Consider the following 18,318-nt stretch of genomic DNA (forward strand, 5'->3'; position numbering starts at 1 on the left):
AGTTATGTTCCTATGAACTTTATTCAATTTCACCCAAATTAATAGAGCATGCACAAGCACCAAAAAGTACAATTTCCAGAATCAAAAAACGCAATTTAAAACAGGATTAGCAAATCACAAAAAGGCTGCAATTTATTTGTTCTGTTTTTGATAATAATTCTATGCAAATTTTAACAGTGCAAAACAATCAATAGAAGTCTTATCCTTCCATTAGAAAATAAAGTAGCACATATTTTAATGGTGTCATGTGCTAATGCTCCATCAGAAACTTGACTTTTTATATATATATTTATCACAAATCATAATCGTTCAGCACTATCAGACACCGACAGTCCTTCTTAAAATAATTGGCTTCCCACTGTTTTCTACGCTTTAACTGTCCTAATTTAAGCTGCATATGCAGATGATATCCTGTTCATTTGCACCCGCATCTGAAATTAAACCCGACACTTGGATCAAAGCAGTTTTATTAGACAGGTCGGGTCAGGTGAGAGAAATGTCTGAAAGTGAGTATGTATGACTGAAAACTGTATCATAAGGATTAGAAGTTAGGTCAGTAGAAATAACTGTACTGTTTGCAAACACGTCACTTCTCATCTCCAACATCAACTCTGTCTTAAAGTGTTAGCCGAAGCAGAGAGTGACCCACAGACCCAGGTACCTTTGGTAAGGAGGCGGTCCCTGATGGAGACTCTGTGGGTGGAGTCGGAGGCTCCTGAGGCCCGGCCAGTCCTTCCTCCATCGTCCCTCTTCAGTTTATTGGCCAATGTAAGCATGGCTCCGGTGCTGTGACCTGCCTCCGTCTGCCCCCACGCTGCTGCACTGCACCACACCACTGCTCAGATGCCTGATGATCAAACGGAGCATGAAGAATTCATTATTCCATGTTTATCATATTACACAGTCAAGAAAAAAAGATTCTCATGGAATTGGGTCAAGGCTGTTTTTCGGTTATGAAATACTTTTTCCTGCATAGAATTAATATTTAGTAACTTTAATTTGTGGTGCGACTACAGCAACAAAAAGGAAACAACCCTGGTCTGCGTATTCTTCTTCTTCTGCAATGGTGACCTCCACAGTTCGAAGTTCCCAATCACATTTTGAAGTCGATGATCATCTCTTCCTTTTCTTCTAATTAGTAAATATGTATGCATATATCAGGGCTCTGCATCACAAGATAATCAATAATAAAAAGATCGGATTGGGTGCCAATTACACTGATCGGGTGAATGAATGGATACACCCGTCTCTTTGCTATAGGAGTGCATTGTGCATTGTACCCAGTAGACTGCATTCTTGTCCTAATGACCGCTCGCAAAGCACTTAACATTCACATGTGCAATCACACAGTGCTTCTATATATAACACATCTCCAGAGCCACAACACTTAGGGGCAAATTGTGTTTCAGTGTCTTGCAAAAGGAAACCCGAGCTGCATTCAGATAAGTGCTGAAGGCCGGTAAACTTCAGGAGAATGCACCAACTTCAGTCCGTGACTGAAAGCAGCCGGCTGTATGCATGTGAGAACACAAATACGAAAAGTTAATCTGAGCATTTTCCGTATTTTCTCCTGCCAGCTCCTTGTTGTCAAATTTCCACATAATGCCCGAGTGAGCCATGAGAATGAACCGAGCTGCTGTCCGCACTTCACAAATACACCACAAACATCACAGTTTTCATTACTTGATTAAATAATCATTCCATAACTTAATAACTGTGCTGCTAGTGTAATGGACAGCCCTGATCAGACTGGATTGCAGCTTTATTTCTATTTACCAGCAGACGAGAATACACACTCTCAAAGCGCACTGATTTCCCGAGCACAGCACACACAGCTGAGAAGCAGCTTTAAGATGTGCGGATATTCGGTGCACGCTCCGGACCAAAAGAGGGCTTGTTATCTGCAGAAAGAGGAGTCTCCCTCATTGTACTGTAGACTTGCAGCTCCAAAATCCTGTCACTGCTGCGGCTGCTGCAGCTAAAAAAAAAACATCATTATGATATGAAAACCTCACCTGTGCCCTCTGCTGGATTTTAAGGGGTACTTCAATTGGCAGCATGCATTTTCCAGCAGGTCATTTCAGTTCGAAGGTGAACTTTGCATTTCACGTTCCAAATAATATCACATTTCGGGAAAATGTAAACACAACACCTGGATGTTCTAGACATTTTCCTGCAGTTGTGATGGATTCTGACCAAGACAATCTCCTGCTGTATTTGTCATTTTGTAAATTGCAAACTCCAGAGAAGGTCAAGAAGGTCCCACTTTTTTCAGCTTTCATATCTAAAAGAAAACACTTTAAATATTCAGACTGGAAGCTAGAGATCAAACCAACAACCTTATTAGTGGACAACCCACTCTCGCTGGTGGTATGGAGGCCTTTCGCCTCACTCTATGGGAACACTTCACAGACGTCTCTCTGCAATACATGTATCCAGTCTGACCCCTGCCTGGACTCATTTGAGGAGCAGCAGTGGCAGAGATGGACGGTATCGGGTAACAAATATGCCTCAGTGAGACACACTAAACGTCCACCTGCCTGAGCTGTCAATCACTGCAGCCTGGTGCTGCTCACTGACCCAGACAACCTGGATACGAGTGAGATAGCTGCAATGGCAGGGTGGAGCGCGGCAGAGGCAGTCAACAGAGGGATACAACATGTCTCATAAAACAAACAATGACGATGTGTAATTATAACTGCTGTAAATCAGCGGGGACATTTTTAGCAACAAGCAGCTGACGAATTGGAAGACAATGAAGAACGTAGATTTAGAATGTGCATACATAGCTGATGGCTTCAGGAAGCAAGATATCAGCTGTCCGTGCAAAAGGCAGAATGAATTTGCATACTTCATCATTTGTTTACAATGACTGATTAAAGTGAAATACATTTGCTAAATGATGCAATTTGTCCTCATAGATTGCAAGAGTGCATGCAGTCACACATTCTGTGTGGACCGGATGGATATTAACAGTGGAGAAAAACAAAACAGACCTAGGTCAGCCTTCCTATTACTACTACTACTACTATTTTGTGAAAATGAAGCCTGACACTAGAACAAAAACATAGACAGTGAAATCTAGCCTGCACAAACACAAGCGAGTGAGGAACTCACTGGGCACGACTGCCTGTTGTACTGAAACTACACAAACTACAGATGCATTACTGTAGATCAGAGGTTCTCAAACTCGTAGCCCACAGACATTTTAATGCAGCCCACCCAAGTTTTAATGAGAACTGTCCCACAACCTCCTCCACCTGTAGCTAAATTATAGACAATATTTAATACTAAACATGGTTAGCTTTTCATGTCATGAAAAGTGAGCAATCATTTTATAATAACAATACCTAAGATTACATGAATCACACATTAAACTCTTTTTAACGTAACGTCTTTTTTGTTGTCTAGTGTTCCATATCATAACAAACACTTTTACTTTGACATTCTGTGAAATATCATCACGTATGTTGTCATTGCATTGTCGTGATGGAATACTGTGCTACGCTTTTAGCTAATTTCACACTTAGCTGAACTTTGTTTCACATGACCGGCCTCCTCATGACCACACTGGACACTCACTGGCCCCCAGGTCGTTTCAGTTTGAGACCCCCTTAAACTAACGAAAGTATCCATATAGCTCATATACTTTATGCGTTATCCTCGGCGATGGTTTAAATACAATTTTAAATGACATGTGCACTGTTCGGCTGGTGAACTCACTGTAATAACAAGCCGCTAACACTGCTAATCACAGTTAGCTAGATACAATATCCAACCTTAAAACCCGTGTCCGCTCAAAAAGTGTGCTCCTCCCACGCGTGACTGAGCCGTTTCCCAAGGGTGAAAATGCAGCTTTGAGTGTTTATGCGAGCACAATGTTAGAAGTGTTATTTTAGCAGTGTTTTTGGATTTTTACCTGCTGTCTCAAAGCTAGCGCTCCGTGCTACACCATAATCAGCCAGGCAGAACTCCTCTGCTGTTCAAGCCGCCGTCTGCAACTCCAGCCGCAGACTGTCGCAGGCACAGCCGACTCCTGAGTCCTGTCCACGCAGAGGATTTGAGGACTGTGAGTGGATTTACCCTGACAGAATAATCAGCTGTCACAACTTCGCTCCGGCGTCATGAGCAACGGAAGTGCGGTGATTGCCTTTCGTTATTGTTGTCCGGGTTCAAAGGAGAGTGATAAACAGTTCCGCCGCTCTCGAGTTCCGGTTAGTTGGAATGTTTAATGCTACAAATGTGCAGTTGCGGTATTATATATATTATTATATTATTATTATATTATTATTATATTATTATTATATTATATTATATTATATTATATTATATTATATTATATTATATTATATTATATTATATTATATTATATTATATTACAAAAGTCAAAACATTTACAAATAAAAATGGACCAAAAATAACATGGGTGTTTTGTTTTTGTTTTTTCACTAAAAGAAAAATGGGATTCACTTCAAAATGAAATGTTTCTGTCACATGTGTCTTCAGGCTCAATGTCTGTGTCGAGAGACAGGATTAAAAAAATATTAATAATGTGGTGCTTTTCTGGCCAAAGGGAGGAATTAACTGATAGAAAATGTACCTCGAGTCATTTAAAGTCTGTTTATCTCCTCAGCACCTTTTTTGAAGAAGAAGAAGAAAAGCCATATTTATTTAGCTCCTGTCAACTTTGATGTGTGCAGCACAACAGTGACTTGGAAAATGTTGACCTCAAGTTAAAAAACCATGTGCAGTCTGTATAATGGAAAAAATATTAGGATTTATCATGACATTGAGTCCAGAGTTGGGTTATTTCTTAAAGGCTGTAAAACTGTCTTTACTTACATTTCCATCGCTCATCCATGATTGGGGAGAACTGGCAGAAAATGTAACACATAATTATAATTATTATTAGTAGTAGTTGTAGTTGTGATTTAATAAACATTCTCAACTCTAAAACTTTACATTTAGATTTTTGGTCTGAACATTTTCCCACAATTTATGTCACAACTGGTCACAACCCATGAATAAATCTCAACAATGGCAGATGATTTAATTTCAAAGGTTGTAGGAGATGTCGCAGTTTAAACACAAGTTTTTTTTTCAAGTTTTCTGTTTACTCATTACTGCATTGCAGGCATAAACCAAATCACTGGACTGAATTTTAAGGTTGACACCGGTTTATTTAAACCTGAAATGACGGATTAGGTAACTTTAATACCACACTCATATCTGGCCGTCAGCTCAGATCAAACAGTGACTGTGACTCAGCAGCAACAGTAGAAATAACCGGGGGCTTTGCTCCTTCTGCTGGACCCCGTGACCCAGATGTGACTAATTTGCTTACGAGAGATAAAAAACTTCTCTGCAAGAACGCGATTAATGCACATGTCATAGGAATACAACTCTTGTTTTTACTCTGTGTTTTTGCTTTAACTTCTTCACTGTGGTGAGAACCACAAAGGGGGAAGGGGTTGTACTCAGTCACAAATAAGGGCGGTTCGAGGTAGATACTGGTCAAAATTATTGGATCATGACAGATAAAAATGTAAAATCCAAAAATCCTATCCAAAAATAAGCATCAAAAGCATTTTAGCTGAGTTATGTTTGGGGCGGTTTATTTCTGCAAATAGTTTTTGTTATGCAGTTGGAAAATTATTTTCTTGAAATGACTCGGCACAAGTGCGTTAACAGCTTCATAGTTTCATCATAAATGGTCTAAAATGACTGTATCGGACTGATATCTGTGTCGGACACTTGCTCCTTGGTTGCGTTGATGGACATCAGGAAACAGTCAGGGTTCCTCTGGTTTGCAGGCCAACACGTAGTAATACCTGATGCCCACCATCACCTCAGTCTCAGCTGAGGTCACCTTCATTACGGACATCAGCCTAAAGTGAGAGAGAGAAAGGGGAGGGGTGAGGGCATCATCACATCAAAGTTCACCTGCTGACCTTTCACCTACCTCTCACACATGTCCTGGGAGAGATCGGTGGCCCTCTGTGGGTCTTCTCTCAGCAGAGCCTGATAAGTTGAGAAGGTCTCCAACATCCCAATGAAGCCGTACAGGGGCATGGATCTTCTCACCCACATATTCTTCTTCCTACACAGCAAGGCAAATGCACACAATGAAATGTATTTAATACATTTAATTTATAGGATTTGTATATGCAGAGATTACTATGAAAACAGTGCAGTGAACACTTTTGGTCATATGCCTCCCTCCAGTGGATTCTTTTGTAACCTCACTACTACTACTTGGGGGCAGCTGTGGCCTAGTGGTTGGGGCATCGAGCTCGAGACCGGAAGGTAGCCGATTCAATCCCCGACCAGTCCGCAGCTGAAGTGCTGTTGAGCAAGGCACCTAACCCCCTCACTGCTCCCCGAGCACCGCTCACTGGCATGGCAGCTCACTGCGCTGGGTTAGCATGTTCTCCACCTCACTGTGTGCTGTGTGTGTTCACTAACTCACTGCAGAATTAAATTTCCCCTTGCGGGACTTAAAGGGTTCTTAATCTTAATCTACCTCAATTTTATTCATTCATTCATTCATCTTCCACCTCTTTATCCATGCAGAAAGGCCCTTGTTCCAACCAGGAACCCCCCAGTCCAGAATAAATCCAGTAAAGACGCCTATGCTAGATTATACTTCGGGTATTATGTTGAGAATATACCCCACTTGTGTAAAGACGTTTTGATTGTAAGATTCAGAAAACTAAAAACAATGTGGTCTCTCACCACTCCTTGACCGGGTAAGGGATGGATTCATATGCCGCCCGGTAGAGAGCATCTGTTGTGGCACCAAGGCAAGGGTTACGGTAAGGTTTCAAGTCTTCATAAAACTGTAAAAAGAAGAGAAGAATATTACAAAAGAAATATCACCACTAGATGGCGGTGTTGTTTCACACCTACTTTTACCTTGCAGAAGTAACCCAACTAATTAATTCAATAATTCAGAGACAGATTTCATATCTATGGCCAAAAATAATAACAACAGTGCATTTTATTATTTTACTTTTTTTTAATTTAGTGACATCTTGACAAAAATGTAATTGTATCAACTTATCATCAGCCAAATAATACCAATATATACTAATGTAAGTTAAAGGGAAATAGGATAAAGCTTCCTTTTTCAGTGTTTAGTGCTGCTCAATTATGACTGCCCAAAAAGCATGCTTGTTTCGCCGTTTGATGGGATAAGAGCTTCTGGACTCCACTCGCCCCTTGCCCTGCTGGTGTTAAGGTTAAGGTTAGGTTGAATAAAGACGTTATTGATGATATCAAGATTCATAATAGACGGAAGACTCTCCAGGTCTTCATTGATCCAAGACGAATGAGCCAACTCATATGGATCTGCACCACCAAGAAAGCATAATCACTGTCAAAGTGCATAAGGGCAAATGGATCATTTCCTGAAATTCAAAAATCCATTTAAATTATTCCTTAAGAGGTTTGCAAATATTTTCAACGGATTCTTGTTCAGGGAGACCCCGACTACTATGATGGTGAATTTCAAGTCATTCCGAGATACTTTTTGTTTTTTTGAAGAAAGTCAGCTCACTGTCAAAGTGCATCAGGGCAAATGGATCATTTCCTGAATTTCAAAAATTCATTTAAATTATTCCTTGAGAGTTTTGCAAATATTTTCAACGGATCCTTGTTCAGGACGACCCCAACTACTATGATGGTAAATTTCAAGTCATTTCGAGATACTTTTTGTTTTTTTGAAGAAAGTCAGCTCACTGTCAAAGTGCATCAAAGCAAATAGATCATTTCCTGAATTTCAAAATTCATTGAAATTACTTTCACAGCACTCTCTGCACGTACCTCTTCACAGACTTGGTTGAGCGCGTGCGAGCAGCAGTCCTGGTAGCCGATCTCCATGTCCATGGTGTAGCTGAGCAGGGCCAAGCAGCCGCGGGGCTTCAGGACTCTGTCGACCTCCTGGAGAAAGCGCGGCCTGTCGAACCAGTGGAACGCAGTCATGGCTGTCACCAGGTCCACTGAGCTGTCAGCGAACGGCAGCTCCTCAGCCAAACACTCCCTGAAGATGGAGCCGTAGCAACAGTCATTTAAAACATCTGACTCGACTAGGTAAAAGAGTTTCAGTTAACATATTTAAAAATGCTGTGAAGAGAATATTCTTACCTATACATGATGTTTTTCTCTTTAGAATGCTGCAAAGCCAGTTCCAGCTGGGCATGACTCACATCTGTACCCACCACCGAATCAAAGTGTTTCCCCAGCAGCAGAGTTCCCTGTCCCGAGCCACAACCCACATCCACTGCCAGCTCAAATGGACCACCTTTCTGCCAAACCACTCGTCATGTTATTATTAACAGGTTGTTATGGCACCATGTGCAGTGGCAATAAGTCAACAGAAACAATCATTTTGAAAACATGATGACACTTACATGTTTTCCCAGGAATTGAAGCACCAGTTGTACCAACTCATCCGATGGAGGGACCCTGTGCTTCCTGTAGGAAGCAGCATGGGCCAGGCCATTAAAGAAACGGTGGGCCATTGCTGTAGCTGGTGCCTCTCTGAACTGCTAATCCAGCATTAATTCAAGGATGAGATTAGATATTTTGTGTGTGGACACACAGAGACAGGACTCTCACGCCTGGAGCGGCAGGGAGGCTTGGGAAATGGGAGGTTCCATTAAAGTTTTTCCACTTGTTTGAGGATGTTTGAATGGACCACAAATATTTTCACATGATGTGAAATCTGATTGAACTCGCTTGCTTTGTTGCACAACATTTGCTCCTGTACAACACTGCCAATTTTTTTTTTTGTTGAAATTACCTCATCACATTTTACCTCTTGCAGGCAAAGACATGCTGCAAAAGCACACTTGCTAATGCAAACTTTTACTCTGTTTGTGTTTGAATGGAGCCACGTTGTTTTGCAGGGTTGAGCAGCAGAGTTGAGTATGTGGACTGTGCACATGAAAAACTTGCTTAAACGGCTGATTCTGCTCTTGACTCTTGTGTGGCGTCGTTGGATTGAAGTGTGAAGAGACAAGACATATTGGCAACTAAACAATTTCTTCATTCAATTTTAATTTTTTATTTTTAAATGGCATGGCATCTCCTCCTCCTCTTCAGCGCAAAATGTAAAATTACATTGATTAAGAAAAAAGAGGTAACAAGACAAAGAAAATAAGACAAAAATGTCCACATTAATCCTTTAAAGTACACGCCAAGAAAAAAGCAATGGAATTTTTTTATTTTTTATTATTATTTTATTTTAGTTACTTATGCTAACAATAATGCCAATCAATATATATATATATTTTTTTTTTTTTTTATTGGATCCTACAGTATTTTAGATACAGGCCTCTACCAAACGGTTGAGACGTCTGTTCATAATAAACCTGGTTTGCATAATTCATAAAGTACAACATTCAGAACAAGTCACATTCATTTAGTGTTAGTGAGTTCAGCTTGATGTATTTTTCAATGAGATATAGGGACTTAAAGTGTGGTCGACCAAATGGTTGAGTAGTACCTTAAAGGGTTAAATATGTTCTCTCCTCGTCCCAAGTGCTATGGTCTAAAATGACTGTATCAGACTGATATCTGTGACGGACACTTGCTCCTTGGTTGCGTTGATGGACATCAGGAAACAGTCAGGGTTCCTCTGGTTTGCAGGCCAACACGTAGTAATACCTGATGCCCACCATCACCTCAGTCTCAGCGGAGGTCACCTTCATTATGGACATCAGCCTAAAGTGAGAGAGAGAAAGGGGAGGGGTGAGGGCATTATCACATCAAAGTTCACCTGCTGACCTTTCACCTTACCTTTCACACATGTCCTGGGAGAGATCGGTGGCCCTCTGTGGGTCTTCTCTCAGCAGAGCCTGATAAGCTGTGAACGTCTCCAACATCCCAATGAAGCTGCACAGGGGCATGGATCTTCTCACCCACATATTCTGCTCCCTACACACACACACACACACACACACACACACACACACACACACACACACACACACACACACACACACACACACACACACACACACACACACACACACACACACACACACATGCAAGCAAGCAAATGCACACAATTTGCACAGATTACTATCAAAACAGTGCAGAGATGGAGTTTCTAAATGATTATTTCTAAGATGTATGTATGAGTTCATTACGAGCTGTGGGTCAAAGTATTGAGTCATATAGCACAAACTTTTGATCAAATGCCTCCCTCTAGTGGATTTTTTTGTAACCTCACAACCTCAATTTTTATTAATTAATGCAGAGTTTCCCAACCCTGGTCCTCAGGGAACGCGGCCATGCCATGTTTTAGACGTTGCCCTGCTCCAAAAACACCTGTTTACATTTATGAGAAAAAAAAATTGACAAAAGTAGAAACATTCCATTTTTAAAAAAAACAACATTTTTTTTTAACAAAAGTTGAAACATTAAATGTTTGATTTTTGTTTTCACAAAAGTTGAAACATTAAATGTTTGATTTTTGTTTTCACAAAAGTTGAAACATTACATTTTTGAAAAAATTACAAAAGTTGAAACTCAAAAAACATTTTTTAAAGAAAAGTTGAAACATTCAATTTCTGATTTATTTTAAACAAAAGTTGAAAAAATTACATTTGTAATTTTTTTTTAACAAAAGTTGAAACATTCCATTTTTTTAAAAAAAAGACAAAAGTTGAAACTAATTTTTTTGGAAAAAAAACAAAAGTTGAAACATTAAATTATTTGAAAAAAAAAAAAAGACAAAAGTTGGTTATCAGGCTTCTGCAGAGCTTGATGACTAGACGACAATTCATTTGAATCAGGTGTTTTTGGAGCAGGACAACATCTAAAACATGGCAGGGCAGTGATCCCTGAGGATCAGGGTTGGGAAACACTGAATTAATGAATTCATTCATCTTCCACTGCTTTATCCATGCAGAAAGGCCCTTGTTCCAACCTGGAACCCCCCAGTCCAGAATAAACCAAGGGTTAAAGAGGTCTATGCTAGATTATATCCCGGGTATGATGGTGAGAAAAGAGGTTTTAATTGTATTTATACAAGAATTACTGTGTTCAGTGTTCAACATTTTATTGGGTTTTAAGCTGTGTCATGTAAGTTAAGTGAGAAAGCTAAATTCAGGTTCCTGTTTATAAATAAATGAGTGAATATACAGTGTAAATATAATCAAAATATCAATACACATGAAAGTTTTACTGTGGCCTAGAGAATACATGACCGTAGGTTTAAACATGCATTTAAACGTGTTTCTTTATTACTGTTAAATGTTTGTTGAAAAAAAATTATAAAAAAAAGGAATATCAGGAATTTTGTTTAAAAAAAAGAGATTCAGAAAACTTCTAAAAACAATGTGGTCTCTCACCACTCCTTGACTGGGTAAGGGATGGATTCATATGCCGCCTGGTAGAGAACATCTGTTGTGGCACCAAGGCAAGGGTTACGGTAAGGTTTCAAGGCTTCATAAAACTGAAAGCGAAAAGAAGACAAGAATATTACAAAAGAAGAAAAAAAAGGAAAGTTCACCACTAGATGGTGGTGTTGTTCAATTTGACTTGATAGTGTCACACTTGTAATAAATTGAAACATGTTTATTCCCCTGAAATCTTTTAATGAAGTAGATGCCATTCCGGTGTATTTTAACAGGTTGTTTAACAACCAATTAATTCAATGGCTAATTCAGAGACAGATTCAATTGGCACGGCCAAAATAATGAAAATAATTTGATAATCAGTGCATCTTACTTTTTTTTTTGTTGACAAAAATTACATTGTATCAAGTTATCATCAATCTATACTAATGTAAACATGGTTGTTCAGCCGTTTGATGAGATAAGTGCTGTCTGACTCCACTCGACCCTTGACCTGCTGGTGTATACACACAAACGCTCCCGTCAGGTCTGATAGTATTGCTTGACACGTTGAATGACGCATATAGCATGCAGACAATGTAACATATATACATATACATGTGTATAAATGTATATACATACATATGTGTGTGCATATATATGTATATATATATATATACATTTTTGCACTATTAACATACACATGAGTGTGCATCGGTGCACTTTCACAGCACTCTCTGCACGTACCTCTTCACAGACTTGGTTGAGCGCGTGCGAGCAGCAGTCCTGGTAGCCGATCTCCATGTCCATGGTGTAGCTGAGCAGGGCCAAGCAGCCGCGGGGCTTCAGGACTCTGTCGACCTCCTGGAGAAAGCGCGGCCTGTCGAACCAGTGGAACGCAGTCATGGCTGTCACCAGGTCCACTGAGCTGTCAGCGAACGGCAGCTCCTCAGCCAAACACTCCCTGAAGATGGAGCCGTAGCAACAGTCATTTAAAATGTCTGACCTTGACTGGGTAAAAAATTGGGGTCATCCTCAAGTGTGACACAGCACCATCGGTAATAGTTGCACCGCTTTTATTAATTAATATATTAATTCACACCCGATTAAAAATTAACTCATTTAAACTTTGCCCGTGGTTTACTGCTTATGTTCCGATTATAAATTGGTCAAAAGGTTCAGCATCGACAACAGCATGAGTTTCAGTTAACACATTTAAAAACGCTGTTGAGTTAAAGCAGCACCAGTTCAGTGACTGAATAACTCATGGCTTTACAGTTTAAACTGTCTAAAATATTACTGCATCTGACGGACACCAAAAAGTGTTTATATATTTCTCTTAATGTGTGCTATAGCATGGCATGTTAGGAATTAATAAAACTTTGTTATTGTTCTTAGACGTCATTTTGCTAAAGTTTCGTAATAGATTGCATACTTTTAATACAATATGCTCTCGAAATTATTCGGCCTTCGTTAACAATGTGTCAAAGACGCATGGGGGAACTATGTCGTAGTAAAATTCAGTGGAGTCATGGGAAAATAATTCAGGTTTAGGGAAGCTAGTTCGGAGTCAGTAATTGACCTTGTTTCCCAGTTCTCCATTCATCCCAGAATTAAACACACTTGTTGTGTAATGTGGGCCTCATCACATCACCACACAAGGGTCACATTGTTCTCTCTATGGCCCGAGGTTCCACAAAGCTCCTTAAAGGATTGTCAGATTTGAGCAAATCATAATCATAGTAGTAAATTTTCATAATTTCAATAGGCAATTTCAACACATTTGATTTCCAGGTCTGTCAATTAACAAATTACATAATTTAAGTATTTTTTTAAAAAAGCAATGTAATGTAATATTCTTACCTATACGTGATGTTCTTCTCTTTAGCATGCTGTGAAGCCAGTTCCAGCTGGGCAGGACTCACATCTGTACCCACCACCGATTTAAAGTGTTTCCCCAGCAGCAGAGTTCCCTGTCCCGAGCCACAACCCACATCCACTGCCAGCTCAAACGGACGACCTTTCTGCCAAATCACTCGTCGTGTCATTATTAACAGGTTGTTATGGCCAGAAAAAAAATCTTTTTGCAAACATGATGACACTTACGTGTTTTCCCAGGAATTGAAGCACCAGTTGTACCAACTCATCCGATGGAGGGACCCTGTGCTTCCTGTAGGAAGCAGCGTGGGCCAGGCCATTGTAGAAACGGTGGGCCATTGCTGTAGCTGGTGCCTCTCTGAACTGCTAATCCAGCATTAAATCAAGGATGAGATTAGAGAGTTTTTTTTTTCACTGGCTTTCACTTGACATTCACACTGTGTGTGTAGGCACAGAGACAGGACGCCACTGGGCCCTGGGAAATGGGAGGTTCCATTAAAGTTGTTCCACTTGTTTGAGGGGGTTTAACGGGACAGCCCCATGAATATTTTCATATCTGAAATCTGATTGAACTCACAACCTTTGCTCCTGTACAGCACTGCCAATATAAATGAATGTAATAATGAAGGGAAATCCACGTGAAGCTTAAAGGTCCATGTGATCGTGGGTGAAATATAATAATGTTGCTACTCTTTCACCAAAGAGTCAGCAGAATTGAACCGAGTCCGTTTCCTGTTGGAAACATTAATTAAACACGAATATATTCCAAATAGCACTTTGTTTTACTTGAAACTATGACCTCATCACATTTGACCTCTTACAGGCAAAGAAATGTTGCAAAAGCACACTTGCTATCGCAAATATAACACGTTTTCTGTGCGTGTGTGCAATGACAAAACCGGCTCTACATACCTACATATATATCCTCAGAAGACTGATTATTCTCTCCGTTTAAATGGAGTCACATTGTTTTGCAGGATTGAGCAGCAGAGTTGAGTATGTGGACCGTGCACATGAAAAACTTGCTTAAACGGCCGATTCTGCTCTTGACTCTTGTGTGGCGTCGTTTATTGGATTGGATGATTGAAGTCTGCAGAAAGAAGACAAAGACATTGGCAACTTAACAATTTCTTCATTTAATTGTTTTTTTGTTTTTTTTTAATCACATGACTCCTCCTCTTCAGCGCAAAATGTAAAATCACATTGATGAAGAAGAAAGAGGGAACAAAACAAAGGAAATAAGACAAGAATGTCCACATTAAATATGTTCTCTCTTCGTCCCAAGTGCTATGGTCTAAAATGACTGTGTCGGACTGATATCTGTGATGGACACTTGCTCATTGGTTGCGTTGATGGACATCAGGAAACAGTCAGGGTTCCTCTGGTTTGCAGGCCAACACGTAGTAATACCTGATGCCCACCATCACCTCAGTCTCAGCTGAGGTCACCTTCATTATGGACATCAGCCTAACGTGAGAGAGAGAAAGGGGAGGGGTGAGGGCATTATCACATCAAAGTTCACCTGCTGACCTTTCACCTACCTTTCACACATGTCCTGGGAGAGATCGGTGGCCCTCTGTGGGTCTTCTCTCAGCAGAGCCTGATAAGCTGTGAACGTCTCCCATATCCCAATGACTCTGTACAGGGGCATGGATCTTCTCACCCACTTATTCTGCTCCCTACACACACACATAAAGAATACACGTCATTTCGACCTTTTATTTGCACAGATTGCTATCAAAACAGTGCAGCATTGGAGTTTCTACACGATTATTTCCAAGACGTATGTATGAATGAATGAATGAATGAATGAATGAATGAATGAATGAATGAATCGTTTATTTCGGGCATGACAAGTAATCAACATCTGCATACATCATCATTTATATTCATACACATGACCGAAAGGGACAGCGGGAGAAGCAAAGCTTATCTAGTCCCGCCCCCATTACCCATACAATTTTATTACTTTTTCTTTTTTGTATGAGTTCATTATGAGCCGTGGGTCGTAATGTGGTAACAAAAGTGCAATATAAACATATCATTTCCCATGCTCAATCTGTTTATAATGTAAATATCTCGTCCATACTGTATATATTCTGGAAATTGCCTATTGTGTACACTATACATTCTATTCCATTTCACTTTTTTATATAGTCCGAGTGTTAATATATTTTTATATTGTACTTTTCTTGTTAATGCATGGTTATTATTTATTAGCCTTATCTTTACTGTCTTGCTGTAACGCTGTAAATTTCCCCACTGAGGGGAATCTCTTATTTTATCTTTAACGTGAGCCAATATTGCAAAAAACTTTTGATCAAATGCCTCCCTCTTGTGTTTTTTTTGTATACTCACAACCTCAATTTTATTCATTCATACATTCATCTTCTACTGCTTTATCGTCCACATAACGAGGATAAGACAATCCCAATTTGCCTAATTCCTGAATATGCATGTTTTGGGGGAAAAAAAAGCTAATTTCAAGAATGTTTTATTATTGGCTAAAATATAGATCCTGTACCTGCTTATAAATATTAGTGAGTCAATATACTGTGTAAATCAACATCTATTTACACAAGAAGGGATTTACTCTGGCCTTGAGGTTTTTATTCTGGGCAGGGGTTCATTTGGTCTGTTACACTGTGGGCACTAACCATGCAGTGAGAGCAGAGGATACACGACAGTATGTTGAAGCATTCATTTAAACATGTTTCTTTATTACAGTTCAATACATTAAAAAAAAAAAAATCAAGAATTTAGTAACAAAAACTTATAAAAACTAAACACTTTGGTCTCTCACCACTCCTTGACTGGGTAAGGGATGGCTTCATATGCCGCACGGTAGATCATATCTGTTGTGGCACCAAGGCAAGGGTTACGGTAAGGTTTCATGGCTTCATAAAACTAAAAGTGAAAAGAAGACAAGAATATTACAAAAAAAAAAAAAAAGTAATATCACCACTAGATGGTGGTGTTTAATTCATTAGTGTCATACAAGTAATACATTTTCATTCCCCAGAAATCATTTAATGAAATAGATGCCATTCTGGTGTTTTTAACAACCAATTAATTCAATGGTTAATTCAGAGACAGATTCCATATGCACGACCAAAATAATGTAAATATTTTGACAGTTTACATCGGTGCATTTTACTTCTTTTTTTGTTGAAAAAAAATACATTGTATCATGTTATCATCAATCTGTACTAATGTAAACATGGTCAGCCCTGGTCTGACTCCACTCGCCCCTTGCCCTGCTGGTGTATACGCACAAACGCTCCCTTAGTCAGGTCTGATAGTATTGCTTGACGCATTGAATGAAGCATGTGGCATGCAGACCATGTCACATTGAAAGTCTTGAACTTTATTGATTTCACGTGCACAGTTCTCGTTTCCATTTTTTTGCACTAATAACGGACACAGATGGGTGTGCATCAGTGCACTTTCACAGCACTCTCTGCACGTACCTCTTCGCAGACTTGGTTGAGCGTGTGCGAGCAGCAGTCCTGGTAGCCGATCTCCATCTCCATGGCGTAGCTGAGCAGGGCCAAGCAGCCGCGGGGCTTCAGGACTCTGTCGACCTCCTGGAGAAAGCGCGGCCTGTCGAACCAGTGGAACGCACTCATGGCTGTCACCAGGTCCACTGAGCTGTCAGCGAATGGCAGCTCCTCAGCCAAACACTCCCTAAAGATGTTCCGATCATACTTTGCTCAAAAGGTTCAGCATCAACAACAGTATGAATTGAGAGTCAGACTTGAACAGCTCATATGATTTTCCAAAAAAAAAACTAAAATCACTATATCAACAGTCAATTTTGTTACGTTTTTAAAAAAGTTAAAGGCTGTATTTCACTTTCACCATGCCATGTACAGTAACTCTGACTCTTGAATAGTCCATGCTTACCTATACGTGATGTTTTTCTCTTTAGAATGCTGCAAAGCCAGTTCCAGCTGGGCAGGACTCAAATCTGTACCCACCACCGAATCAAAGTGTTTCGCCAGCAGCAGAGTTCCCTGTCCCGGGCCACAACCCACATCCACTGCCAGCTCAAATGGACGACCTTTCTGCCAAATCACTCGTCATTAACAGGTTGTTATGGCACCAAACAATCATTTGGAAAACATGATGACACTTACATGTTTTCCCAGGAATTGAAGCACCAGTTGTACCAACTCATCCGATGGAGGGACCCTGTGCTTCCAGTAGGAAGCAGCATGGGCCAGGCCATTAAAGAAACGGTGGGCCATTGCTGTAGCTGGTGCCTCTCTGAACTGCTAATCCAGCATTAATTCAAGGAGGAGATTAGAGAGTTTTTGACACTGGCTTTCACCTGGCACAGAGACGGGACTCGACTGGGCCTGGGAAATGGGAGGTTCCATTAATGTTGCTCCCAGGGGCGTGTGTCTAGATTTGTTTTTCTTGGGGGGGGGGGCCAGTTAGGAGCACAGACTGTGAAAGAGTGGCACTGAAATTCCTTTTTTTTTTTTCAAATGCCCCACAGTCAGATCATAATAAACAGTAGGCTGTGGTATGTGTTTCACTGGTATCTAAAGGGTTATTTATACTCCTGCGTAAAGTGCTCTACGTATCTGCGTCGAAGGATAGACTGTCGGAGAGCCTCTGCGTCATCTCTGGCTGCACGAAATATTTGTGTCCGTCATTCTGTCAAGGGACAACGGAGACGGCAAGGGCTGCGATTGGTCCTCAGGACAGGCCGAGCTAACGCTAACGCTGCTCTGTGCCGGCCACAGTGCGCACAGAGCGTCCACAGAAACGGAGCTGATCACCAAACTATAAATACGTAATATCTTAATACACACAGCATATGTTTAGACTCTAAATGGCCCATTTATCGCCTCAAATGATCTTAAAACTGCATTCCGTCACACACACAAAAAAAAGAGAAACAGCCACTGTTTCAACAACAACAGTCTTTCTCTCTCGGACGCCATTGCTCACTGTAGCCAAAAGCACAACAACCTTGCTTAGCGACCCCTACTGATCGGGCGGAAAAATTGCAGTGCGTATCCGTCACCACGACGGAGAAGTATGACGGCTCGAGGGGTCTCCGTGGTTAAGCAGTGGAAGAAGT

The 18,318-nt window shown here is 40.4% G+C and overlaps 3 protein-coding genes across 5 annotated transcripts in view; all 3 read right to left on the minus strand.

Annotated features, from left to right (window-relative positions):
* The window catches only part of ube2f (ubiquitin-conjugating enzyme E2F (putative)), a 28,958-nt gene extending 24,844 nt beyond the window's left edge, over positions 1-4,114 (minus strand). The window contains exons 1-2 of one of the 3 annotated variants that reach the window (XM_083908977.1): positions 3,920-4,114; positions 662-847 (exon numbers count right to left, since the gene is read on the minus strand). In XM_083908977.1, coding sequence (XP_083765103.1) covers positions 662-776 — 115 coding nt within the window. In that variant the 5' untranslated portion in view covers positions 777-847; positions 3,920-4,114. Of the gene's footprint in view, positions 1-661; positions 848-1,034; positions 1,143-2,152; positions 2,235-3,919 lie in introns of those variants that run through there. The other 2 variants (XM_083908978.1, XM_083908979.1) reach the window with 2 other exon arrangements.
* Positions 4,115-5,791: 1,677 nt separating this feature from the next.
* LOC310943155 (uncharacterized protein) lies at positions 5,792-13,562 on the minus strand (the record flags this gene model as incomplete). The annotated part of the gene is made up of 12 exons (XM_083908681.1): positions 5,792-5,888; positions 5,963-6,100; positions 6,736-6,839; positions 7,825-8,041; positions 8,146-8,306; positions 8,412-8,546; positions 9,633-9,726; positions 9,802-9,939; positions 11,361-11,464; positions 12,093-12,309; positions 13,209-13,369; positions 13,452-13,562. The coding sequence occupies 12 exons, from the start codon at positions 13,560-13,562 to the stop codon at positions 5,792-5,794; spliced, it is 1,677 nt and encodes a 558-aa protein (XP_083764807.1).
* Positions 13,563-14,566: 1,004 nt separating this feature from the next.
* Positions 14,567-17,473, minus strand: LOC310943449 (putative methyltransferase; the record flags this gene model as incomplete). The annotated part of the gene is made up of 6 exons (XM_083909020.1): positions 14,567-14,690; positions 14,765-14,902; positions 16,027-16,130; positions 16,694-16,910; positions 17,130-17,290; positions 17,363-17,473. The coding sequence occupies 6 exons, from the start codon at positions 17,471-17,473 to the stop codon at positions 14,594-14,596; spliced, it is 828 nt and encodes a 275-aa protein (XP_083765146.1). The 3' UTR covers positions 14,567-14,593.
* Between the last annotated feature and the right edge of the window lie 845 nt (positions 17,474-18,318).

Source organism: Microchirus variegatus (assembly GCF_963457635.1).
Source record: "Microchirus variegatus genome assembly, chromosome: 22".
Lineage (NCBI taxonomy): Eukaryota > Metazoa > Chordata > Actinopteri > Pleuronectiformes > Soleidae > Microchirus > Microchirus variegatus.